The following is a 26,173-nucleotide window of genomic DNA, read 5'->3' on the forward strand; positions in this document are numbered from 1 at the left end:
CGCTAGGAAAAGCGCAGCAGGTCAGGCAGCATCTCAGGAGCAGGAGAGTTAATGTTTCAGGCAGGACCCGAAAGGCACTGATGGGTATAGATAGAAACAGGAATAACATTGAGGTAGAGGATCAACCATGACCATATAGAATGGCAGCAAGCTCAAATGCCATAGGAAATACTAAGAAACTTACATTAACTCCAATTTCAAAAACTTACCATCTAGTTTTGCTATCTGCAAGCTTAACAATATTACTTTCACTTTCCTGACCTAATAGATATTGTAAATAATCATGGGCCCAGCACAGAAGCTCTGTGGTTTTTCACTAGGTACAGGCTGTAACCATGAAAATGTGCACTTTGTCCCAAATCTATTAGTTAGCCAATCCAACACTATGGGCTTTCTCAAGTAATCTTCCATAAGGTGCCTTACTTATTATCTCTTCAAAGAACTGAAATGAATGCGTCAGGCATGATTTCCCCTTTTTGAAGCCATACTGACTTTTCTTGATTATACGTATTTCTAAATTAGATTAGATTACCTAGTGTGGAAACAGGCTCTTCGGCCCAACAAGTCTGCTTCACTATTACAGCCTTTATAATAGAACCTAACATTTACCAGCTAACAGATACCAAGTTAAGTGACCTATAGCGACCTGCATTTTTGTCTTCTGCCCTTTTCGAATAAGGGTGCTACACAAAGTCAGCCAGTCCTCTTGTATCTTTCCCAAATCAAAGCATTCTTGGAAGATTACAATAGTGCATTCACACACACTCTCTCTCTCTCTCGCGCTACATTTTAAAACCCAAGAATGCAAGCCATCATGGTCAGCCTTTAACCCCATCTGTTTCCTGTTTTCTCTACTAAGTGTAGTATTTCTTTCCCTCCACCCCACCTCACACACCATGTATAGCATTCCAAAAATACTACATATCCTTTACTGTGAAAGCTGATGCAAAGTATTTATTCAAGTCCTTTGCCATTTCAATAGTCCATAATTATTTAGAGTCTGGATGTACAGCACAGAAACAGACCCTTCGGTCAAACTCATCCATGCCAACCAGATATTCCAACCCAATCTAGTCCCACCTGCCAGCACCGGCCCCATATCCCTCCAAACCCTCCTATTCATATACCCATCCAGATGCCTTTTAAATGTTGCAATTGTACCAGCCTCCACCTTTTCCTCTGGCAGCTCATTCCATACACGTACCACCCTCTGCGTGAAAAAGTTGCCTCTTGGGTCTCTTTTATATCTTTCCCCACTTACCCTAAAACTATCCACCATCCCAGGGAAAAGACTTTGTCTATTTATCATATCCACCCCTTCATGATTTTATAAATCTCTATGAAGGACACCCCTCAACCTCAGACACTCCAGGGAAAACAATCTGAGCCTATTCAACCTCTCCCTATAGCTCAAATCCTTCAACCCTGGCAACATTCTTGTAAGTCTTTTCTGAACCCTTTCAAGTTTCACAACATCTTTCTGATAGGAAAACCAGAATTGCACGCAATATTCCAACAACAGCCTAACCAACGTCCTGTACAGACATATGACCTCCCAACTCCTATACTCAATGCTTTGACCAACAAAGCATACCAAATGCCTTTTTCACTATCCTATCTACGTACTTAGCCTAAGATCTATTTACCTGTCTTTTATGTATTTAAAGCAGCTCTTACTGTGTTTTTATGCTGCTTGCTCACTTGCAAAGTTTATTTGCTCTTTACGTTGCCATCTTCTGTTGACGTTTTAAAAACTTTCCCAATCCTTTGGCCTACCACTAAGCTTTGCCACATCGCATCAAATTGAAAGAAAAACATAAATCCTCAACTTCCTTGGTAAATCATGGTCAGTCAAACCCCTTCCCAGAATCAATCATTCTCTTTTATTGGAATATATCTTTGCTGTAAGTCACAAAATATTTTCTTAAACATCTATTGTTATTCAGTCTTTTCGGTTAACCTCCTTTCTCAGTCCATTCTAGTCAATTTAGTTCTTTTCCCAAAGTAATCATCCTTATTTAAGTTTGCGTTTTAGATCCAAGTTACTCATTCTCAAACAATGCTAAATTCTACCATGTTCGCTGTTTTCTAGGAGATCTGTTACTAAGATCACTTAGTAATAATGATTAGATTCCCTTTGGTTCAACAAGTCCACACCGACCCTCCGAAGAGTAACCCACCCAGACCATTTCCCTTTGACGAATGCAATTTCACCCCATATTGTATCTCCCATCAGATGATCAAAGATCAACCGGTCACCCTTATTTCATCTTGTCTCAGCAAAGCTGCCCCATCACCATTCCCTTCCTGCCTTCTTTTCAAAGAATCACACAGTAATGCAGAGATGACCACTTCGGAGGTCCTACTTATATCCCCAAATTGTGATTGCAAAAACACATCCCTTATTCGGCCACTCATTGATACCACTGTGGATCACAAACTCAGACTGCTCAATCTCCCTAGAAAAATGTCCTTCAACTGCTTTGCAACATCCTGGAGACATTTGCAACAGCACTGTTCCTGTCCTCCTGTACAACTAAGCCACCCACTATGCCATAGGCTTGTTTCTTATTGCACTCCTGAGGAATTATTACCCTCACCAATATTTAAAGCAGATTAGAGAGCGAAATCATCTCAGGAGACTGCTACACTACCTGCATGGCTTGTTCAGGCTCCCTGTGGGCACCTATTCCTTATCTGCATGCTCCTGTCCTGTGGTATGACTACATTCCTAAATGTGCTATTCCTATAAGATACTCCAGAGACACTGGGAATTGGTGTTTCCAGAAGGACCTGGAAGTCCCAAATCCAAGTCAACATTAAGGCCTGGCAAACAATTAGGAAAAGGAAATGGTACATAGCTTTCATTTTGCCAATCTTGGTTAAAGATGGGCAGCGCAGTAGCTTAGTGGCCAGTACTGCTGCGCCTCAGAGCCTGGGTTCAATTCCAGCCTCAGGTGACTGTGTGCAGTTTGTACATCCCCTCTGTGTCTGCATGGGTTTTCTCCAAGTGCTCCACTTTCATCCCACAGTCCGAAGATGTGCAGGTTAGGTGGATTGGCTATGCTAAATTGCCCAGTGTCCAGGGTTGTACAGGGTAGGTGGATTAGCCATGGGAAATACAAGGTCATAGGGATAGGGTAGGGGGTGGAGGGATCAGTGTAAACTTGATGTGTCAAATTGCCTGTTTCCAGACTGAAGGGATTCTATAAAACTAAGCCTTAACACAGTTAAATGAGCCTTAATGAGATCACATATGGAATACTTTGTAATTATTTGTTTCTTTGTCAAGGAAGGATATACCAGGGACACAAAAGGTTCAGAAGATTAATTCCTGGAATGAGAGGATTGTTTTAAGGAAATTCAGAATAAATAAACTCTAAAATCTGGAAGATTACAGGGAGATTTCATTGAAGTACAAGAATAAAGGAGACTGACAGCAATGATTACAAGAGGCTGTTTTCCTGGCTTTGGAGTCAAGAACTCAGTGAATAAGTTTTCTCCCAATTTCAATCCTATATAGCTTGTTATTGTTTTTTTCTGAACAAGTTGAAAACCAACAGCAAATTATACTGGCAGGCATATTGCTAAAGAAATCCAACAGAAATTCAGTGGCTGGTGACTGCAATGGAGATTAATTAGAATAAGGTTGGAGGCATTCCTTTGGGTAGAACTATCAAACTGGTATCAGTGGGAGGAGAAAGGCCACACAATGTCAACAATCATCAACACGGTGCAGTTTGTGGAATGATAGCGTACATTTACACGCATGGAAGAGAAATGCATATTTCTTCTCCCTTGTATCCCCAAGATATTCATTTAGTCCTTTTAAGTTAAGATTTGTAAACTGTGTCCATTAAGATTTCTCTCCCTTTTAAGTGCTCTCACAACCTTAAACAAAACAAAGTTGATTAGGTGCAAATCAGGTCCTCCAAATCAACTTAAACTGAAACACTTTCACTCCCCTCCTCCCCCATAACATTTGAAAGCATGGGAGTATTCACTGGCCACTTATGTCACCATGGCTCAACTGATCCATCTTTCCCCATAGGGTTAGTGCATAAACGTGTGTTAAATTCCAAAATAGAAAATTCACAAAGCCAGTTTAGTTGCCCACTTTAAAAGCTTTCTAGTTGCTACAGGTATGGTCTAGTGTAAGTCAGACACATACCAAAAGCACGAATCCCAATTGTAAATCTGAAATTCATAATTTAGCCAAAAATTTGTATGAACTTACCCAATTGCGAGGAGACTTGAGCGTTGACAGTCACTGGAGAAATGGTGATCTGCTAGCTTATACAAAAGTAATTTTCAAACCCCTTTAAATTAAATCTCGTCAGTTTGTGGGAAAATAAGTAGCACCCAAACAGATTTCAATATTTATCATTTATTATGTTTGTCGTATTATTTCCCCAGTGCTTTACGAGAAAGAAAACATCTTCCAGTTGTGAAATCTCTCTGGTCATGATCCTTCCATGAAATCTATAAAAAGTTTGACTTACACAGGGCCCTAGCTATAAAAGTACCAATTTAACAGCTACAACTATCCACAAGTTATTGCTTTAAAAATTCTTAATTATAATACAGTTTAATTTGGTTAACTTGTAACACAGATCTTTGTTTTAATAGTCTTTATTAAAAAAACACTTAAATATTCATAACCTCATGTCATGCTTCATGATTCCGTACAGAATCAACACATTTCAAGTTGAGCTGATCACAGGGAATGAAAAACACAACAAGCAACAGTCAGAACGTTCTAAACTTTCTAAAAGGAACTAAACAGACAGATCTAGTCAGATAACAGACTTTCATCTCAATATTTAATAGATGGTGCTGCATTAGTCAAAACGGAAATACAGGCAGCAAGGTCTGAAATAAGCTATCAGAGTCTCAATCTTATCACCTGATGCCAATAAAATTTCAAATGGAGACATGAGCAATACACAGCAGCCAACAACTTACTCTGATACTATCCAGATGTTCTTCTGCTTTTGCATACAAGTATGAGAACCTTAGAGAAGCTAACTGAAATTATCGAAATTTAACTGGTTCTAGAAGTGTCAGTGTGAATGTTCACAAGTGCACAACAGTTCTTAGTATTTGTTGTTAATGCAGTCCAGAAGCCTATATACAGAAATGTATTATGTCACAATACATAGTTAGTCACTGTATTGTACATAAATGAAAAAAATTATACATACTATGTCAACAGGAGGCCAATAGTTATGAAGACGCCTCTATCACACTTAACAATTGCACCATTATTTATGGGTTATCTATTTACGACTGCTTTTTATTCTTTCCAGTCTTTTCTTCAGATCATCAAGGTTAGCTGCTGAAGTGGTATTACTGTTGGTTTGCATTGGTGGATGATGAGATTCTTGTTCTTGGTTGTATTCCCGTGAATCTCTAAGATGGGCGAGTTTATTATGTAGCAGCTCAGAGGACGACGCAACTGTAGGGACTGTTGGTTTAGACAGGAGGGAGGTTGCAGGTTGCCTTTCTTCATGCTGTATCAAAGTCGATGAGAAAAAAAGTTAGTGCCATTCGGAATACGTAGGAAAACAAACATTGAACCAAGTTACATTTTTGATGAGGAACAAAATATAGTGAACCAAGTTTTAAAAATGAATCCAGAGATCAGAAGTGACTTATAGTTCAGAGGAGTGAGCACTCCACTTTGTTACTATGGATTCATGGGAGAGAATGGGACATTGCTGGCTAGACCAACATTTTTAGCCACTCCCAACTACCTAAAAAGGATCCACTTACAGACCATTTAGTGTAGGTACATTCACAGCACTGTTTCAATGGGAGCTCCAGAATTTTGACCCAGCAAGGAAGGAATGGTGGTTTAGTTTCAAATCAGGATGGTATGGGGCCTGGAGGGAAACTTGCAGATCATAGTACTGTTGTGCATCTGTTGCCCTTATTCTTAGAGGTGTTTGTCACATGTTTTTGCAGTGTATCTTACAGATGGCATACAGTGCTGTGGTGTTAGAGGGAATCAGTGTTGACAGGAGCTGGATTGGGTACCAATCAAGTAGACTGCTTTGTCCTCAATGGTGTCAAGTTTAGAGAGAATGTTACTGGAGCCGCACCCATCCAAGCAGGTGGGGAGTACTCCATCATACTCTTCACTTGCGCCTAGAACATGGCACACAACATTTGAGTAAGGTGGCAAGTTACTGGTCACAATTCCCAGTCTGAAGTTTTTTTGTAGCAATAGTATTTATATGGTTGACACTGTTCGGTTTCTGCTCAAGAACAAATTCCAGGACAATGTTCGCATAGTAAGTCAGTGAATGGCAATAGCTTTGATGGTCAAGGGGGCTCAGTTCAATTCTCTTTTGTTGGACATGATCAGTAGCTGACTCTTGTGGCAATATGGGCATTCGGCACAGAAATACAGAACACTTCATTATCAGAGAGGTTTAAATGAACAGATTGCTGAGTTGGCAAAAAATACCCCTATTCCAGGTTTTATGATCAAACAACAGTAATTGATAAAGCAACAGGAGATGGCTGGCCCAAGGACACTAACCTGGGGGAACACTTGCAATGATGCCCAATGCAAAGACCATTGATTTTCAATAAACAATGCTCTCCTGTTGTGCTAAGCATAAATTTCTGCCTATTTCAATTTTACAAGAACTCCTTGACATCACATTATCAAAATGCTACCATGCTGCCAAGGTCATTCTCACCTCAACTTTGGAAATCAGCTCTTTTGTCAACACTTAGTCTGTGTTAGTCCATGATCTGGACCTGAATGTCACTTGGCAGAACACAAATTGAGCCGTGGTATGTAGGTTATTGTGATGCAGGTGCTGCTTAATAGCACATTTTAATAGAACATTTTCCAGAAGATAGAGGCAGCTGATACGGTAGTAATTGCCTGGTTTGCTTTGTCCTGCTTTAGTCAACTTTCCTCACTCATGAGTACAAACCAGCACTTCGGATATGTTGGAACAATTTGCCTGCGGATGCAGTAAGTTCTAGAACAGGTCTTCAGCAACACACTAGAAAGTTACTGGATCTCAGACTCATAGCTGAAGGCATGGGGATATCAGCAGCACTGGCTGGGACAGCATTTACTGCACATCCCCTTTTGCATTTGAAGGTGGTGGTGAACCATCTCTTGACCTGCAACAGTCCATTTGGTATGGGTACATCCAAAATTCCATTAGGAGGAGAGGTCCAGGATTGTTAACCAGCAACACTGAAGAAACAGTAACATATCTAAGTCAGGACGATGTGCAACTTGAAAGGGAACTTGGACTGACTGAAATAGATTGAAGAGTGACGTCTGAAATACTGGGGACCTCAGAATAGCAGCTAAGTTTTCCAGTAGCACTTCTGGTTAAAGATGGCTGAAAATGCTGTCTTTTGTCTTAGCATGCTGCCTTCATTCAAGATAGGAATATTTGTCAAATCTCGTTAACTGTTTGACTGTCCAGCAGCATTCACTGGTGTCAGTACTGTAGACCTTCATCGTAACTATTGATTGCTGGATTACTCATCAATGGAATGCTTATGTAGTACTGTGGCTTTACAAAGCTGACAATATTTTTGTCTACTTGGTGTGCACCTTGCATGCCCTCCTGCATTCCATCTTGAAGCACACATGATCCCCAGAGTTGATGATAACGCTAAGACTTTAGGATTTGCCAGGTCATGATGCAGTGGATCATCATTCTGATTATGGTCCACAGTTCATTCTTGATACCTAGTCTTATCACCGATATTAATGCAAAACTTATCCTATTTAGCAGGACAGTAGCATCACTTAACATGGAGTATATCTCCAGTCTGAAGGCCAAATTGTGTTTGCTTAAGGATCCTGTAGCAGTCACCACTAAATGCCAACATGGGAAATTCTTCAACAGTTGCACATGCTGAGGATTAGGTGATTAAAAGGTGGAGTATTAATTCATCAGCTAATGGAAGCTGATAGGCAGTAAGGAGACAGTTTTCTTTTGCCATGTCTGATCTGCTAGGAGATGAAATGTCATGAGATCCAAATTCAAATGTTCATGAATTCCAGGGCTACTCCCATCTGACTGTATAACACAGCATCTTCAACAGTGTTGGGTCTGTATTCCCGAGGACACAACTGAGTATGGTGACAGAACCATATTGATCCATCAATATTCCAGACTGATCTGCAAATATGAATTTTAGGCTGATGCTTGACTAGTCTGTGGGACAGCTCTATTAAAATTTGACTCAAGTCATAAATCACTCATAGCGGCATCTGTTAGTCTCACGAGACCATGGATCTGCACCTGGGAAGCCTTGCTTCAATCTTTGTTGGTAGAGCAGTGTGTGTCATGGCTGAAGTGACCCACACAGGAGTGGCAGTCTCTGCTGCAGCAACTGCACTTGAAGACACGATCCTCCAGTGTTGTCATGGTGTTGTTTTTTCGGCAGGAAGCTCAGCTTCTCTTCTACACTTTTTAGACCGCTGCCTAATTCCAGCTTCCCATCTGTTCTGGTGTGGAGTTCGACACCATCAGTCGATGTCCCAAAGGTCTGCTTCAACATGACCACGAAGATGATGCCGAAAAGGGTGGGGGGCAAGCGCACAGCCCTGCTTTACACTGCTGTGAATGTTGAAGGCTTCTGAAGAGCCAAACTGAACAATGCCCTCCATTGTGTGTGAAATGACTGCACTATCCCGAGTCGTCTTGTGGGACAAGCAGTACTGGTGAGGATGTTGGACAGGCTGCCTCTGCTCACAAGGTCGAAGGCCTTCGGGAGATCAATGAAGGTGAAAGAGTGATTGCCTTTTCTCTCTGCATTTCACTTATAGTTGTCGAAGGGAGAAGATCATGTTGATCGTGGAGCATTCTGACCTGAAACCACAGTGAGACTCAAGATATACCCTTTCGACTATATTCTGCAGTCTGTTCAGGACCACGTGGGTGAAGACCTTCTCAATGAGGCTCAAAGATTCCCCTGTAGTTGTTGGTCACTTCTGTCCCTTTGTTCTTACAGAGGGTGACAATGTTGCAGTCTCATGTCTTGCTGCACTGCTCCCTCTTTCCAGCACTGGCACAGTAGTTCGTGCAGGTGGTTTAGCAAGACGCCCTCTGATGGAATGCCATCCAACCCTGATGCTTTCCCATGGACGGGCTGCTGATTGCTTTACTCAGCTCTTTGGCAGTCAGCAATGCATCCAGTTGTTCCATGACAGGCAGATATTCCACAGTGTCGAGTGCACTGAGATGCTGTTTTCTCTGGAGTGGAGTTCGGAGTAAAGCTCCACCCATCTCTCCATCTGCTTGCCTTTGTCTTTGATGTTCTCCCAGTTATGGTTTTCAGTGGTGCTGTCTTGCTCTGGGTTAGACTGATGGTTTTCTTGATCCACTCACACTCCACAGATGTTGCCTAGGTCAAATGACGACTGAATGCTTTTGTGTAGTTGTAGCCAGCAATCACTTGTGCAGCATCTGGCTGTTTTCTCGGCCTTGCCTCTTGCTGCCCTTAGCACTTGCACTTTTGCCTGGGTCGGGTGGCGTTTGTGCTCTAGTAGTGCAACGAGCTCACCGCTGTCAGAGGGGCAAAGTGGACTTAAGCTTGCTTCAAACCAGTCCTGTATATTGTTCTCTTTCTTCCAGAAGACCTTGAATGCAGTGCTGTGGATAGTGTCTCTGAGAGAGTTCCAGTTCAGAGTCAGAGAGGTATAGCACGGAAACAGACCCTTTGGTCCAACCAGTCCATGCTGACCAGATATCCCAACTCAATCTAGTCCCACCTGCCAGCACATGGCCCATGTCCTTCCAAACATTTCTTATTTATATACCCATCCAGATGCTTTTTAAATGTTGCAATTGTACCAGCCTCCACCAGCTCATTCCATACACGTACCACCCTCTGCGTGAAAAAGTTGCCCCTTAGGTGTCTTTTCCCCCTCACCCTACACCTATGCCCTCTAGTTCTGGACTCCACCACTCCAGGGTGGTGCTATTTATCCTATCCATGCCTCATACTTTTATGGACCTCTATAAAAGGTCACCCCTCAGCCTCCAATGTTCCAGGTAAAACAGCCCTAGCCTATTCAACCTCTCCCTATAGCTCAAAATCTCCAACCCTGGAAACATTCTTGTATCTTTTCTAAACCCTTTCAAGTTTCAAAAGATCTTTCTAATAGGAAGGAGACCAGAATTGCACACAATATTCCAACAGTGGCCTAACCAATATCCTGTACAGCCGCAACATGACCTCTCAACTCCTGTACTCAAAACTCTGACCAATAATGAAGCAGCAGCGGCCCAAAAGCTAGTGATTCCAATCAAACCTGTTGGACTACACCTGGTGTTGAGATTTTTAAATTTGTACACCCCAGTCCAATACTGGCATCTCCAAATCCTGACCAAAGGAAAGCATAGCAAACACCTTCTTCACTATCCTATCTACCTGCGACTCCACTTTCAAGGAGCTATGAACCTGCACTCCAAGGTCTCCTTGTTCAGCAACACTCCCCAGGACCCTACTATTAAATGTATAAGTCCTGCTAAGATGTGCTTTCCCAAAATGCAGCACCTCACGTTTACCTAAATTAAACTCCACCTGCCACTCCTCAGCCCATCAAATCAAGATCCCGTTGTAATCGGAGGTAACCTTCTTTGCTGTCTATACACCTCCAATTTTGGTGTCATTTGCAAATTTACTAACTATACTTCCTATACTCCCATCCAAATCATTTATATATAAATGAAAAAAAGTAGTGGACCCAGCACCAATCCTTGTTGCACTCCACTGGTCACAGGCCTCCAGTCTGAAAAACAACCCTCCTCCACCACTGTCTACCTCTAAGCCAGTTATGTATCCAAATGGCTAGTTCTCCCTTTATTCCATGAGCTCTAACCTTACTGACCAGTCTCCCATGGGGAACCTTGTCGGACGCCTCACTGTCGTCCATATAGATCACATCTACCATCTTTGTTACTTCTTCAAAAAACTCAAGTTTGAGAGACGTGATTTCCCATGCAAAAAGCCATGTTGACTATCCCTAATCAGTCCTTGCCTTTCCAAATACATGTACATTCTGTCCCTCAGGATTCCCTCCAACAACTTGCCCACTACAGACATCAGGCCCACCGGTCTATATTTCCCTGGCTTGTCCTTACCACCCTTCTTAAACAGTGGCATCACGTTAGCCATGAACCTCCAGTCTTTTGGCACTTGACCTGCAACTATCGATGATACAAATATCTCCGCAAGAGGCCCAGCAATCACTTCTCTAGCTTCCCAGAGTTCTCGGGTACACCTGGTCAGGCCCTGGGGATTTATTCACCTTTATGCGTTTCAAGACATTCAGCACTTCCTCCTCTGCAATATAGACATTTTAAGATGTCACCATATATTTCCCTACATTCTATATCTTGCGCGTCCTTTTCCACAATAAACATGGATGCAAAATACTAGTTTAGTATCTCCCCCATGTCCTGCGGCCCCATGCAAAGGCCACCTTGCTGATCTTTGAGGGGCCCTATTCTCTCCCTAGTTACCCATTTATCCTTAATGTGTTTGTAAAAACCCTTAACTCTATCTGCCAAAGCTATCCCATTTTTGCCCTCCTGATTTCCCTCTTAAGTATACTCCTACTTCCTTTATACTCTAAGGATTCACTCAATCTATCCGGTCTATACCTTACATATGCTTCCTTTTTTTTCCTTAACCAAACCCTCAATTTTTTTTAAGTTATCCAGCATTCCCTATACCTACCAGCCTTTCCTTTCACCGTAGCAAGAATATACTTTCTCTGGATTCTAGTTCTCTCATTTCTGAAGGCTTCCCATTTTCCAGCCATCCCTTTGCCTGCGAACATCTCCCACCCCCAATCAGCTTTTGAAAGTTCTTCCTAATACCGTCAAAATTGGCCTTTCTCTAATTTACAACTTCAACTGCAAGATCTGGTCTATCCTTTTCCATCATTATTTTAAATCAAATAGAATTATGGTCACTGTCTCCAAAGTGCTCCCCCACTGACACCTCAGTCACCTGCCCTGCCTTATTTCCCAAGAGTAGGTCAGGTTTTGCACCCTCTCTTCGGTATATCCACATACTGAATCAGAAAATGTTCTTGTACACACTTAAATTTCTCTTCATCTAAACCCTTAACACTATGGCAGTCCCTGTGTTTGGAAAAGTTAAAATCCCCTACCGTAACCATCCTATTATTCTTTCAGATAAGAAATTGCCTTACAAATTTATTTCTCAATTTCTCTGACTATTAGAGGGTCTATAATACAATCCCAATAAGGTGATCACCCCTTTCATATTCCTCAGTTCCACCCAAATAACCTCCCTGGATGTATTTCCAGGAATATCCTCCCCTAGCACAGCTGTAATACCAACCCGTATCAAAAAGGCCACTCGCCCTCCTCTCCTGCCTCCTCTTCTGTCCTCCCTATAGCATTTGTATCTTGGAACATTAAGTTGCCAGTCCTGTCCATCCCTGAGCCATGTTTCTGCAACTGCTATGATATCCTAGTCCCACGTTCCTAACCATGCCGAGTTCATCTGCCTTCCCTGTTAGGCCTCTTGCAATGAAATGAATGCAGTTTAATTTATCAGTCCTACCTTGTTCTCCGCTTTGTCCCTGACTGTTTGACTCGCCTTTGTTCTCAACTGTACCAGTCTCCGTTTGATCCCTTTCCTCCATCTCCCTGGGTCCCACCCCACCTTAATAATTTAAATCCTCCCGAGCAGCTCTAGCAAATCTCCCTGCCAGTGTATTAGCCCTTTTCCAATTTAGGCGCAATGTCTTTCTTGTACAGGTCCCTTCTACCTCAAAAGAGCTTCCAATGATTCAAAACTATGAATCCTTCTCCCCTATACCAGCTCCTCAGCCATACACTCATCTGCTCTATCTTTCTATTTCTGCCCTCATTAGCTGGTAGCACCAGGAGAATTCCAGATATTACAACTCAAGGACCTCCTTTTTAAATTCCTGCCTAATTTTCTAATCTCCCTTCAGAATCTCCACCTTTTCCCTTCCTATGTCATTGGCTCCAATGTGTACAATGACGTCTTGCTGGCCTCTTTCCCATGAGAACATTTTGTACACTCTCAGGCATCCTTGATCCTGGCACCAGGGAAGCAACGCACCATTCCGATTTTTCACTGCTGGCCACAGAAACGTCTGTCTGTACCTCGGACTAGAGAGTCCCCTAACACAATCGATCTCTTGGAACCCAACGTACCCCTCATTGCATTAGAGCCACTCAATGCCAGAAGCTTGACTGTTCATGCTACGTCCCCCTGAGAATCCATCACCCCCGACATTTTCCAAAATATCATACTCCTGTACTAGCTGCCTATCTCTCTTACCTTTCCTGGAATTAACCCGTCTATGTGACTGTATCTGAGACTTTCCCCCCTTCCTATAATTGCCATCCATCACATCCCCTTGCTCTTGTAAATTCCCCATTCCCTCTGTCTCTTCAACTGATCTATTCGAACTGATAGAATTTGCAACCAACTGCAATTACAGATATAATCCTCAGTAACACAAACTCTCCCCAGACTCCCACATCTGACAAGAAGAGCATATCACTCTACTAAAGGCAATTTTTGCTTCTTTCATTCTACAGACCAGAAAATAGCACTGTCTTATTCCTCTACAAAGTCTCTGCTGAAAATCTCCTTCTGGTGGGTCTACAAGGAGCGCATCTTTCAGTGACTTGATGAACTCCGCCGCTTTGAGTTTCGGGTCTTAATGGCATTGATGCACCCCTTGCCTGGAGGCTTGTCGTGATGCATCTTTAGCCAAAGTCTGAACTTGCAGCAAACCAGAGAGAGAGAGATCCGCGTCAGTCAGCACTGACAGGAGCGAGTCAAGAGCATGTTTCTCAGCCGGTAGCGCCTGGTGATGACTAGGTCTATCTGGTGCCAGGGTTGAGTGGGGATGTCGCCAAGAAACTGTTTTAAGCTTTGGTCTGGACGTGGGGGTTGAGTGACACACAATTCGTGGAGCGTGCAAAGCTCGGACAGTCATTGCCTATTGTTATTCATACTGCAAATCCCATACTGTCCCAGGCAGTTTGGCCAGGAGTCATGGTTAGCGGCCACCAGCGTTGAAATCACAAAGTAGCAGCAACTGTTCCTGACTTGGGATCCCCTGTATAATCTGCGAGAGCTGGTCTTGGAAGTCGTCCTTTGCATCTCATGTGGAGTACAGGTTTGGGGCATTGACGTTGCAAGTTTGACAGGCCCGTTGGACGCGTGGAGTTGAAGTGAGAAAATCCACTCCATCCCATTCTCGCTAGGCTCTACCATCTTCAGCAGAGCGTTCTTCATGGCAAAGTCGACACCATACTCCCTGGTCTCGTCTGAGCCCTTCCCTTGCCAGAAGGTGGTACACTCTCTCTCACAGTGTTCCTGATTTTGAGAGGTGTGTCTCTTGGAGCCTTGTGATGTTGACTTGGAGTCTCAGCAATTCATTGTTAATTACTGCTGTCTTGTGTGTGTGTCACTGATCTCCCAAAGGTCATCTGATATGCCAGTGGTCATGGTCTGTATATTCCAGCAGGCAAAAGTGAGGACTGAAGATGCTGGAAACCAGAGTTTAGATTAGAGTAGTGCTGGAAAAGCACAGCAGGTCAGGCAGCATCTGAGGAGCAGAAAAAAATTGATTCTTCGGGCAAAAGCCCTTCAGGCATTCCTGATGAAGGGCTTTTGCCCGAAACGTGGATTTTCTTGCTCCACGGATGCTGCTTGACCTGCTGTGCTTTTCCAGCACTACTCTAATCTAAAAACTGTATATTCCAGCATCCTAGTCTGAACACTGGCCTATTTCTTTGTCTTCTTGTTGTGCTTGGTCCAGTGTTTACAGTCCGCAGTTTGGGCTACTTGCACCCCTAAGTGCCACATACCCAGTTAAGTGGGCAGACTGTGTCAGGATAGTAGGTGATTGGTTGGGGTGGGTGGTAGCTGTCCAGTGAGGTGCAATACCCTCTCCCTCCATTGAAAGAAACTCCTGGTACCTTGCTCTATGCCCATCATGCGCAGGCTGATAACGGCAGACTGCTGCTTTCAATGTTGTGCCGTCACGGTGAGGCGACACCAGAGTAACCTCTCCAGGGTGCAGGCCTGAGCAAGGTTGCATGAAAGACCGGCAATTGCTCATGCAGCAGGTCTCCCCTCTCCATACCACTAATGTTGTCCAAGGGAAGGGCAAGGGCCAATGCAACTTGGCATCAGTGTTGTTGCAGGAATTGTCAGAACGATGTTGAAGACAACGTCGAACTGCCTTAGGAATTCCAGCACCGAATGTGTCCTCAGTTTACTCCTGAAGTCTTTCCCATGAGTGGATATGGCTGCAAGGCAGCAGAGGTTGAAATCAGAGTTCCTCCGCTGCTCCCCAAAGTCTTTGTATTATCAAGCTAATGGGAATAGTCTGCTTTGCCCAAGCCAGTCCTAACTGTGCACAGGTCTCAAGACTGTCTCAACTTTATTTGATCCAAGGAGATCCCAGCTTCTCCAACCTCATGTTAAGCAAATCCCCTCCTCGCGAAACTACTCTGGTAATCTGCTCTGCATTCACTTCCTAAACTGGTAGTGAAAAGACCTGGATGGAATACTATCATTGTGGTCTAGGTTCATCTTTATAAAAAGTGTGCAGCATAACATTTTCTTTGTATTCAATGCCTCTTGTTGAAGCTCAAGATGCCATACGTTTTTTGTTAAATATTGTCTTCACATGTCCTGTAATCTTGAAGGATTTATGCACATGAACATCTTGATTTGTCCCTCTTGTACTCTTCAACATCGCCCAAATTGTTTCTCCCTATCCACATAGATGACTGTACACCTCTTAGCACTAAATTCTGTTTGCCATTTTCCTGCCCATTCTGCTAGCCCATATCTTGTTGCACTTAATTGGTTTTAGCCTTAATGCTTGCCACACTTCCAAGGTTTGACCATTGGCAACATTTGAACATTTACTCTTCATTCCAATAATAAAATTATTTAATAAAACACCAAAGTATTTTTGTCTTGCCCTGAACTTTTAAACATTAACATCTTTTTGGGCCTTAAAAGGAACAGAAATATATCCCAAGTCAGGTGATGGCACCCCACACACCTGCTAGTTTCCCTCCAAGCAAAAGGAGTTGGTTAAGGCATGGTGTCATTTGGGTGAAAAAGGAACTGGAAACTGGAGTTGAGTGCACAACATTACAGAATTCATTAAGGTTGGTTTCTAGGACACATCATCTGATAAAACACCATCAAAACACCTCAAAATGTTAATCAAGAAATAATTCCTGTTACCTTGGAATTATTTTCTAAGCCACAACGCTGCCGCAGAATTTTTAATCGTTCCAAGTATACAGCTGGACCAACTTCTTCTCCATTAGTACTAACCGCAGAAGGGATGGAGGTGGAACTCGCCACATACGGGGTCTCGTCTGCAGGTGATGAAAATCCTGCTAAATATGGAAATCAAGTACACATTAAAAAAGGATCAAAAACAAAATGTGAACCCATTTTCAAGCTCCTTCCCAAGAAAGAGAATTCTACTGTATTCAATCTTAATCCTACCAGAACTGGATGACGAAGATATCCTTCCTTTCCCTTCTCTCTCATTTTCTACAAGTCGCAGACCTCTTTCAATGTAATTCTGAAAAAACTGAGAAGATTTCCTCAAGAATGGTTCAATGTCTGCATCGGAGTACTTCTTTCTGTACTCGTAAAGTTCCGCTAATCCCTGAGTACAGAAGGGAACAAGGTTAGCTCTCCAGTTAAAAAGTAACTTAAAAAAGTAGAAAATCAATCGGGCAGATAGCCAATTGTGGAGAACCCAGAATTAGTCAATAAAGATAACTGTCATTAAATCCAGTGGAATCTTCAGGGAAATTATCTTTTTCCATACAGCAATTGGAATGTGTGTCATATTGAGTAGGTGAGATGACTAGTAAAGATGAATTTAAGGGCACGCTTGATAAATGCACATGGGGGGGGGGAAAATAGGAGGGAGTTCATGGGGCTTCGGTGGTGGGTAGAAGATAGCTTGTGTGCTTTTTCAACTGCACAGAAACAAGCCTCTCTACTATGAATATTACAATAAAATTAATTGATCAGAAAGTTAACAAATGTTATTCAAAGTCGATTAGTCAAAATCCTATTCCTAAGATATCTGCTATGCTAAACTTGAGTTCGCCCAATTTATCTTGAAGTATCAAACCTGTTAAAGTCACACCAATATTTTGTATTGGTTAGAAATTACATCTTAAAACCAAAGATTACAAAAGCAGGCAGAATATCCTATCAATTGGCAGCATTAATCATTTACTCATTTTAATATACTTGGGAAAGATGGTAATAATTATAGTAATGTCACTGGACTAGTATGCCCACTCCCCCGAGTCAACCTGCTGAAGACCACAAGCAATCTGAAAAAACTCATCTGTCATGTAACACTTTGTCAGGGCACCTATGAATCATACAAGAGGAAAGTGAAGCAGAGAGTGTGTTAGAAATTCTGTAGCCTGCCTCAATATATTCATAGTGTTGGGCTTGCACTTACAGCAAATATGAACCCCCAGCAACATACAATGGTAAACATAAGGAAGTGCCATCTCTTCTCTTCTGAGGGGCAATGAAAACGCTACCAGAGTCATGGGGCTTCAGAGCATTTTCTAAGAGTAAATCCATGAACTCAGTCCGCACGAATAAGACAGTGAGCAAGAAAATGTGTTCAGAAAAATTCAAACTTGCCTCTCTTGTGTTTTCTTTAGATCCAATCTTCTTGAATATTTCTGCTAAGGTTTCACTTATCTTTGCTTTTGATTCTTTATCTTCCTACAAGAAATATTAAATATTTATATTTAGAATTAAAGGAATTTTAAAATCATTTACTTTTTTTTAGAAAAAGTCTAAATTCTGCCACAAGGTAAATTCCAAGAATCAGGTTTTCTGAATTTGACTTGGCACTTTTCTTAAAGAATTAAATTTTGAAATATTTTACATAGAACATTATAGCGCAGTACAGGCCCTTCGGCCCTCAATGTTGCGCCGATCTGTCATACCACTCTGAAGCCCATCTAACCTACACTATTCCATGTATGTCCAATGACGACTTAAATGTACTTAAAATTGCCGAATCTACTACCGTTACAGGCAAAGCATTCCATACCCTTACTTCTGAGTAAAGGAACTACCTATTTATTAATAGGTTAAGAAAGCCTTATTCTTTCCTCATTTCAGTACATAGAAAATGAAAAAGGAGCATATTGTAGATATATGCACAATAACTGAACAGTCTTTTGCAATGTCATATTACACAACAGCTGATACATATCCCTCGTCCTGAAAGCTCAAACACAAATTTCTCTATTATAAATACTTCCCAGTTTATGGCCGATAGTGAAATACAACCATCTTAGCTAGTTCATTTTCATTTTTGCAAAAGGTTCAGTCGAAATGATGCACAAAAGAGTAGCTTTACAATGACACTGTGCACTCTGCTCTCCCATGCTCATTTTCATATGCTCAATGGGAAGCTGCCATAACACTCCATGGAAAGAGAAAGGGTATACATGACAGTCAACTGATCTTCTCCACAAACAAACGCTCACAGAAATTGGAATCCTGGACAACTTTCCCTTGCAAAAATTGACACAAAGGTTAACTACAGCATGTGCGCTAAATCAGCTGACCCCAAATCAGCGCAACTAAAATGATTCAAACCAATTTACTTTGACCTTCACATTTTTAGTTCTTTGCAAAGTCACAAAAAACCAGAGCTCCCAAAAATTGAGGATACTTGTACAGGAAGTTCTTTTTTTAAAAGAAAGTTCAGGTGTTTGACTGTTGATAGATGCAGGCTACATTGACATCTTGCTATCAAAGTAGTAGGGAATATAAGAACCAGTTTAGTCAGGCAGAAGGTCAACGCTACTTAATGGAAAACAGCCTTTGCTCTACAGGCCATTTGGAAGTTTATTAAAAATTTGTTTATGGGATATAAAAGTGTCCCTCCACAATAGCCCTGAAGGTGCCGGTGACCTGCCTTCTTGAACACAAGAACGTCTCCTCTTCTTCAGGTGGCTTAGGCAAGTTGGCAGGTCCCTGACCAACTCCTACCGATGCATCATTGAAAGCATACTGTCCAGGTGCATAACGGCCTGCTACAGCAACCGCTGTACCCAGGATCCCAAGAAACTACAGAAGGTTATGCGCACAGCCTTGACTATCACAGAAGATAACCTTCCATCCACCGACTCCAGTTACATGGCTTGTTGCCATTGAAAGGCTGGCAACTACAAAGATCCATTGCACCCCTGTAATGCTCTCCTACAACCTCTTCCGACAGGCCGAAGATGCAGAAGCTTCAGTATACACACCAGCAGGTTCAGGAACAGTTTCTTCCCAGCCATCATTAGACTAATGAATGGACTCTCTAGCCTCAAGTAATGCTGATCTTGCCCAGCACGTGCTGTGTGATGTAACCTGTATGCCTCTTAGTCACTTATTCACCCTGAGATCCGTATGTCCTTGCTTACTATGATCTACCTGTATGGTTGAAACTTTATTGCTGGAACAGCACAGCAGGTCAGGCAGCATCCAGGGAACAGGAGATTCGACGTTTCGGGCACAGGCCCTTCTTCAGGAATGAGCAGAGAGTGTTCAGCAGGAGAAGATAAAAGGTAGGGAGGAGGGACTTCCATTTCCAACACCCCTCCTCCAAGTCCCTCCTCCCTACCTTTTATCTTCTCCTGCTGAACACTCTCTGCTCATTCCTGAAGAAGGGTCTGTGCCCGAAACGTCGAATCTCCTGTTCCCTGGATGCTGCCTGACCTGCTGTGCTGTTCCAGCAATAAAGTTTCAACTTTGATCTCCAGCATCTGCAGACCTCACTTTCTCCTACCTGTATGGTTCAAAAGCAAATCTTTTCACTGTACTTAGGTAAATAAATCCAATCCAAATCAACTGCCATAGTTCATTAGTGTAACTACACCAATGGTGCTGTGAGGATGCAGGATTTTCACCCAAATCAATGAATACCTACATTAAGACAACTATGACCCATACTATTCCATTCTCATAGGTCCTCAAGCTCAGCTTTGTGACATATGCCACCTTCCACAGTATGTTTCATAGGCTCTTTGAGTGCATCCACTACATTTCTGTCCTTAGCCCTACCCCATTAGGACCACTGCTTTCTTTGTCCTCATGTTCCAACTAGTAGCCTCTATTTAAGAGATTAACCTCTGCTATTTCTACCAATGTAACCCTTACTTATTTTCTAGTTTTCAGAAAAACATAACGTCAAATACCAGCCTTCTCTCCACAGATGTTAACTGACCTTCTGAATGTTTTAAGCTTTCTATGGAGTCCATACACAGCAAACTGTGGGCAACATCTATGTTTCAGTTGTTGAATGGCAAGTAATATTCATAAGTGCCACATAATGACATCTAACAAGAAAGAACCCAACCTCCTCCACTTGCATTCAATTGCATTCCCTACTATCAACATCATGGGGGAATTAGCATTGACTGGAGATGGAACTGGACTAGCCATATAAATACTGTGGTTATAAGAAACCAGGAATGCTGCAAAGAATAATTCACCAAATCAAGATAGGTATTTCATGCTGAATGGTAGAGCCTTAAGGACTGTAGTGGAACAAAGAGATCTTGGGAGTTCAGGTTCATAGATCTCTGAAAGTGAAGTCACAGATAGACAGGGCAGACTCTGGCCTTCAGTCAGGGCATTGAGTATAGAAGTTTGGAAATTATGCTGCAGTTGTACAGGATGATGGTGAGGCCGCACTTGGGAGTACTGTGTTCAGTTTTGGTCACCTTGCAATAGGAAGGATGTGATTAAACTGGAATCAGTGCAGAAGAAGAAATTCACAAGGATGTTTCCTGGACTCAATGGAGCGAGTGTTATAGGGAGAGGCTGGACAAGCTAGGAATCTTTTTTTTAGCGTGCAGATGGGGGGCGGGGGGACTTATAGAAGTGTCTAACCTCATGACAGGCATGAATAGGGTGAATTAGGTCAGTCTTTTGTCCAGGCTTTGGGAATTGAGGATTAGAGGGCATCAGTTTAAGGTTAGAGAGTAAAAAATAAAAGCAAACCTGAGCCGCAACATTTTTTTGTAGACAGATGCTTTTCTCAACGAGCTCCCAGTGAGAGTCGTTGATACCACAACATTAACATTTCAAAAGGTACTTGAACAAATACATGGATAGGAAAGAATTTGAAGGACATGGGCCAAGTGCAGGGAAATGTGATGTGCATGGGCAGTTTGGTTGACATGGACCAGTTTGGGCCAAAGGGTCTGTCTCCGTGCTGAATGCCTCTGACCTCTTGTCTCCTGGTTCCCAGCCATCAAGCTAGGACATACAGATCACAGGGTGAATAAATGATTAGTCTCTATACATACCTGGACAGTAGAGCTCCAACATTCATGAAGCTTGACACCATCCAGGAAAAAGCAACGCAATGGATTGGCAATCACCACCAACTTTAACATTTAATTCTGCCATCTCCAATAAATAACAGCAAGTGTGAATTATCCACAAAATGCAATATAACAAATCATTTGGACAGCATCTTTCAAATCCATCGTATCTACCATCTAAAATGGGTAAGGACAGTAGATACATAAGAGCACCACTATTGGCAAGTTCCTCTCAAGGCCACACACCAAGGCCTCGAACTATAATCACTGCTTTCTCTGTAGCTGTGTCAAAATCCTAACAGGAGTGTGGGTGTACCTGCACCTCAAGGACTGCAATAGTTCATAAACACAGTTCAACAGCAACTTCTCAAGGGCTGTTATGGATGGACAATAAGTGGCAGTTTACTCAAGAACACGCACATTCTGTGAATGAATAAAAATAAAAGCTTCTACTTCTACAATACCACATTGAGGATCTGGGCACAAACCTCAGGAAGATTATACATCAGCAGTGAAAGTATGAGGACAGGTTGTGTGGACTAGGTTTGTATTCACTGGACATAGAAATTAACGGATGAACTAATTCATGCATTCATGATTAAAGAAGCCAATGGAGCAGAGAAACTCTTTGACATAGGAAGATCCATAAAAATTAAAATTGGAGCTAGGTTGTTCATGAAAGGAATGTTTATGTGACAAAGCTAGAAATTTTTAGCCCAAAAATTTCTTGATGAGACTAATTGAAAACCTTGAAATTGAAAGATATCTAGGTAAAGATATTTGGGGCAGAAGATGGGGCCAAAAAGAGTTCAGCAATAGAAATCAGGGACTTGTATACTGGAATTTGGGTATATCATCTGGCCAAATTGACAAAAGCAAGCTATGTATTTATAGACATCTACAACTTTCCTTTGATCTCTTCTGACAATGGCAAGGTAAGAACAAATCCAAAACGTGCAAAAATTCAAAACATTCAACAATATTCTTATAGATTCAAAGAGGACCGCCATTAGCTCAAAACCATAAACTTGATATTCAAGGTGTAAATCGCCATTTCCAATTTGACACTTACTACTGTAGAACCACCCTTTTCTGTGTCCGAATCAATCTTTCCACCTGACAAAGCCATTGAGTGTTTAGTGACTCGTCGCAGATAAGCCTCAAGTTCAGATTCATTCTTATTCTCAATTAATGCCAGATGATCCATAATCTGGAGGAAGGAATAGTTGAGACAAGTTATCTTTGAACATAATGCTAATGAAGTCAATTGTGGATCAAATTATAATCCAGTTTACAGAGAAATGAAGTAAAACCTAAGTTCAATATTTGCCATTCCACATTTTGGAAAACATATGACTAATTTAGTTAAGCAACAGTCAGAATTTATACACTTCTAAATCTAGCTTTGCTATGCTTGAAGTAGTATTCATAGTCTACTCAGAACAAAATAAGTATAAAAATACGCTCATTAGTTTATTCATTAAAGATTGAAGAGATTCTACTTCAGTTTAAGTTGGTGAAATTTGTTTCCCTATGAATAATGTATATGTTTGAGCACATCTTTTTCCGTGTTACCAAAGAACTCAGCTGAGAAACTTGCATATTCATTGGATGGGAGGGAGAACTTTTCAAAATAAGCTCACCCAGTGCCCTGGAATTTGAGCACAACAAGATTACTCACTTGCCAGTCCTGGTGCCCTCGGCAGCTGCTTGAAATGAAAAATCATGATGACTGAAAATAAATTTAAATCTGCAACTGAGATCCCTTGTCTGATTTCCTTCATCACTTTACTCACTACACCATACAACTAGAGGCAGACTTGGTTGTCTGGAAACTTTTTAAACAATATCCTCTAACACAAACATTACTAATTAAACTCTAATGAACTCTAAACAGGAAATTCCAAAAACGTCAAACCTTCGGTCCCAATAGCTTGCAAAGTGTATGAAGTAACGTTTTCTGTGTTCTCATGGGAAGATCACTCTTCATCTGCTTTAATCTCTCCCTTGGGAAAACCCGCATGAAATTGTGTATGTCCAGAAGAATTCGGTCAACGTTGATAATATTCACATTATTTGGGAGAAGGCGTATCATGCGCCACAAACACTAGAAATATAAAAGAACAGAACTCAACCAAAGTAGTATGTGTACAACTTTAGGAAAAAGTAAAAATTGAGATACGTTTAAAGTGCAATGGACATTACCTTCATAACTAATTCTGAAAACTTTGGAGTGTTATTTGTTGTAGCCAGAAGACTATCCTGCAGAAGCACAATCAAGGAACTGCAAAGCAAAGTTTTTATTTAGCTAATAAGGATGGAGTTGGCACAATTTTCAAAGCAAAGCAATCAAATTAAATCATTAGTTTGCAAACTGTTTAATTGTTCCAATCATGGAAGTCATTTAGGCTTCTAAATAGGTGGTGAATTGCTTCTCCTCTCATTTTAGTTCATTAATGCCCTATTATTTTAAACCAGTCTAACCCGCACACAACTCGAGATAAGTAGTGAAAAAACTGGAAGGTCGTTACACAAAAACAATTACCCATTTCCATTTACCCCAATAAACAGTCCAAGAACCAGGGCTTAAGGCATTATTGTAATATCCCTGCCGCTGGGCCAGAGGTGTCTGGTTGAAGTCTCACCAAAAGTGTGAGCTTTATAACACATTTGAACAGACTGATTAAAAATGACTATTCACTTCCACTTAATTTTAAAAAAAGCCCAAGAAACAGGGCTCTTGCAGTGCAGTGGTAATGTCCCTATTACAAACCCAGGAGGCATGGGTTCAAGTCCTACATGCTCCAGATGTGTATCATGACATATCCGAACAGGCTGGTTAAGAATATCTAAGTGTCAACATGGCCTGCAAACAACACACCAGATAAAGATGACAATTGAAATCAAGCTCTGCACATGGAGAGATTTCATTTCCAAATGAAGAGTACCTTGCAGGCATGACGAATTATTATTTTTCTACCTACAAAATTAAGCCCAAGCATCCATAATACAGTGAGTGCATATTTAAAGGTTAAACATTAGATTTAAAAGAAAGGAAATACCATGAGTGATAAGAGCTTGAATACAGTTATTATTTGAAGCAGATATTACATTAAAAAAAAGTCATTTGGATCTGGTCGACAATATAATTAACCAGATGAAAATAAGGTTTCTGAAAATAAGAGGCTCTTTCTCCAGATTCTAAGTGAATAAACTGTAATCTATTTTAAAAATACACCTCATGGTCAGATTTCAACAAAACCCTATGTAGTATCAAAACAATATTTCAAAAGCACACTAAGAGAAACTAAAAAAAAAAACTTATCTTCAGATGTAGAAGAGATGCTGGTCTACTTGTCTACTTATCTATTACCCAGTGTTTACATCTTTTCTTTAAATATACCAGAAGAATTTTAGGTTGTATGCAATGGACTAATTGCATTATTTGTTGAATTCAGAGGTTAACAAGAGAAAACAGCAGACATTTTGTATGTTCCCTAGTTATCACTTGGGGTTAAATGCTCTTCCTGAGAACCACTGTTCCAACTACAGCAAAGATCAATTTCAGTTCGCAGGTGGTTTTTGTTGATGGCATTGGTTGAGATATTTAAAAAGGATGAAATGTTGCAGCAAAAACAAAGATTTGCACTGCACTAGTTTTTCAATACCTGCTTGGTTTAAAAGTTTAATTAGATTTATCATTCTGTCATTGTCAGTTTAGCAATGTTCATTTTGTAATTGACCTCATTTCTTGCTTTCTCTACAAGAAAGCATCTTATACTTGTCTAGAATTCAGATTCCCAGCATCATCAGTATTTTGCTTCTGAACTTAAAAGTTGAAATAGCCATTATGTCAAAACAGGATACTTTAAATGCAGATGGCCCTTTACTAAAGCAATACACCAAGTTCCAAAAGAATGCGGCTTTAAAAAAAAAATTCAGGTGTTGACACCTAATATAGCTACATTAACTTTGTTTTACTCTTTTACCTCAAGATATTGGTTGGATCAGATTTTTCCAAGACCTTGACCATCAACAAATTGACTGATCGTATAACTTGTGGACCTTCATCTAAGTCTTCTAAGCGCGAATCCAACATCAATAATATTAATCCATGCATGAGATCTTTCAGGACTCCCATAGAAGCCTCCTTGGCCAATGTTTCTATTTGGAACAACTAGGAAAACAAAAGTAAAATGAATGTCTCTTGTTCAAAGACATTAGGTAAAAAACAATTCATCTTTGATATATTGAAGGTCAAAAAAAAGTAGTGTTACATGAAACGACTTGCATTTAAATATGTTTTCAAAATCAATTAAAATATTCTGTTCCCCAGAGTTTCACTCTTCAAATACTGGAAGATAATTTTGAAAGCAGAAATATTAAAATAGCAAAGAATGGCATACAAATCCTGGATTACAGTACAAAAAGGGGAAGTTTGATCATGTTACTAGAGATTAATATTTTCAGACCAAGAATCCTTCCAATTATTCAAACCAAACTTAAAGCAAACTTAACTAAATTGTACTCAATTCTCAATGAGAGACTGGCCAAACACAAGTCACAGCACATGCAATTTAAATCCAAATTATAGTCACAGAAACGTATCCAAGTTTCAATATTGTCTGCATCGCCATTCTTTTAAAAGCTACTAGATAATTTTAAATCCTATATTTCCACATTTTCACAACCATAACTTTCTAAATATCAGATGACTCTTAATTAAAATTGAAGATTTCAAATTA

At 41.1% G+C, this 26,173-nt stretch overlaps 1 protein-coding gene across 2 annotated transcripts in view; it reads right to left on the reverse strand.

Annotated features, from left to right (window-relative positions):
• Positions 1 to 4,367: 4,367 nt before the first annotated feature.
• Positions 4,368 to 26,173, reverse strand: part of ckap5 (cytoskeleton associated protein 5) — a 119,562-nt gene continuing 97,756 nt past the window's right edge. For both annotated transcript variants that reach the window (XM_087996318.1, XM_043705459.2), the window contains 8 exons: positions 25,418 to 25,605; positions 23,634 to 23,712; positions 23,347 to 23,535; positions 22,501 to 22,638; positions 17,734 to 17,817; positions 16,558 to 16,723; positions 16,288 to 16,445; positions 4,368 to 5,513 (listed from right to left, as the gene is read on the reverse strand). In XM_087996318.1, the coding sequence (XP_087852444.1) occupies positions 5,280 to 5,513; positions 16,288 to 16,445; positions 16,558 to 16,723; positions 17,734 to 17,817; positions 22,501 to 22,638; positions 23,347 to 23,535; positions 23,634 to 23,712; positions 25,418 to 25,605 (1,236 nt within the window). In that variant the 3' untranslated portion in view covers positions 4,368 to 5,279. The remainder of the gene's footprint in view (positions 5,514 to 16,287; positions 16,446 to 16,557; positions 16,724 to 17,733; positions 17,818 to 22,500; positions 22,639 to 23,346; positions 23,536 to 23,633; positions 23,713 to 25,417; positions 25,606 to 26,173) is intronic.

This window comes from Chiloscyllium plagiosum, unplaced genomic scaffold, assembly GCF_037043375.1.
Source record: "Chiloscyllium plagiosum isolate Xiang-an unplaced genomic scaffold, Cpla_swu_hap1 HiC_scaffold_18, whole genome shotgun sequence".
Classification (NCBI taxonomy): Eukaryota; Metazoa; Chordata; class Chondrichthyes; order Orectolobiformes; family Hemiscylliidae; genus Chiloscyllium; species Chiloscyllium plagiosum.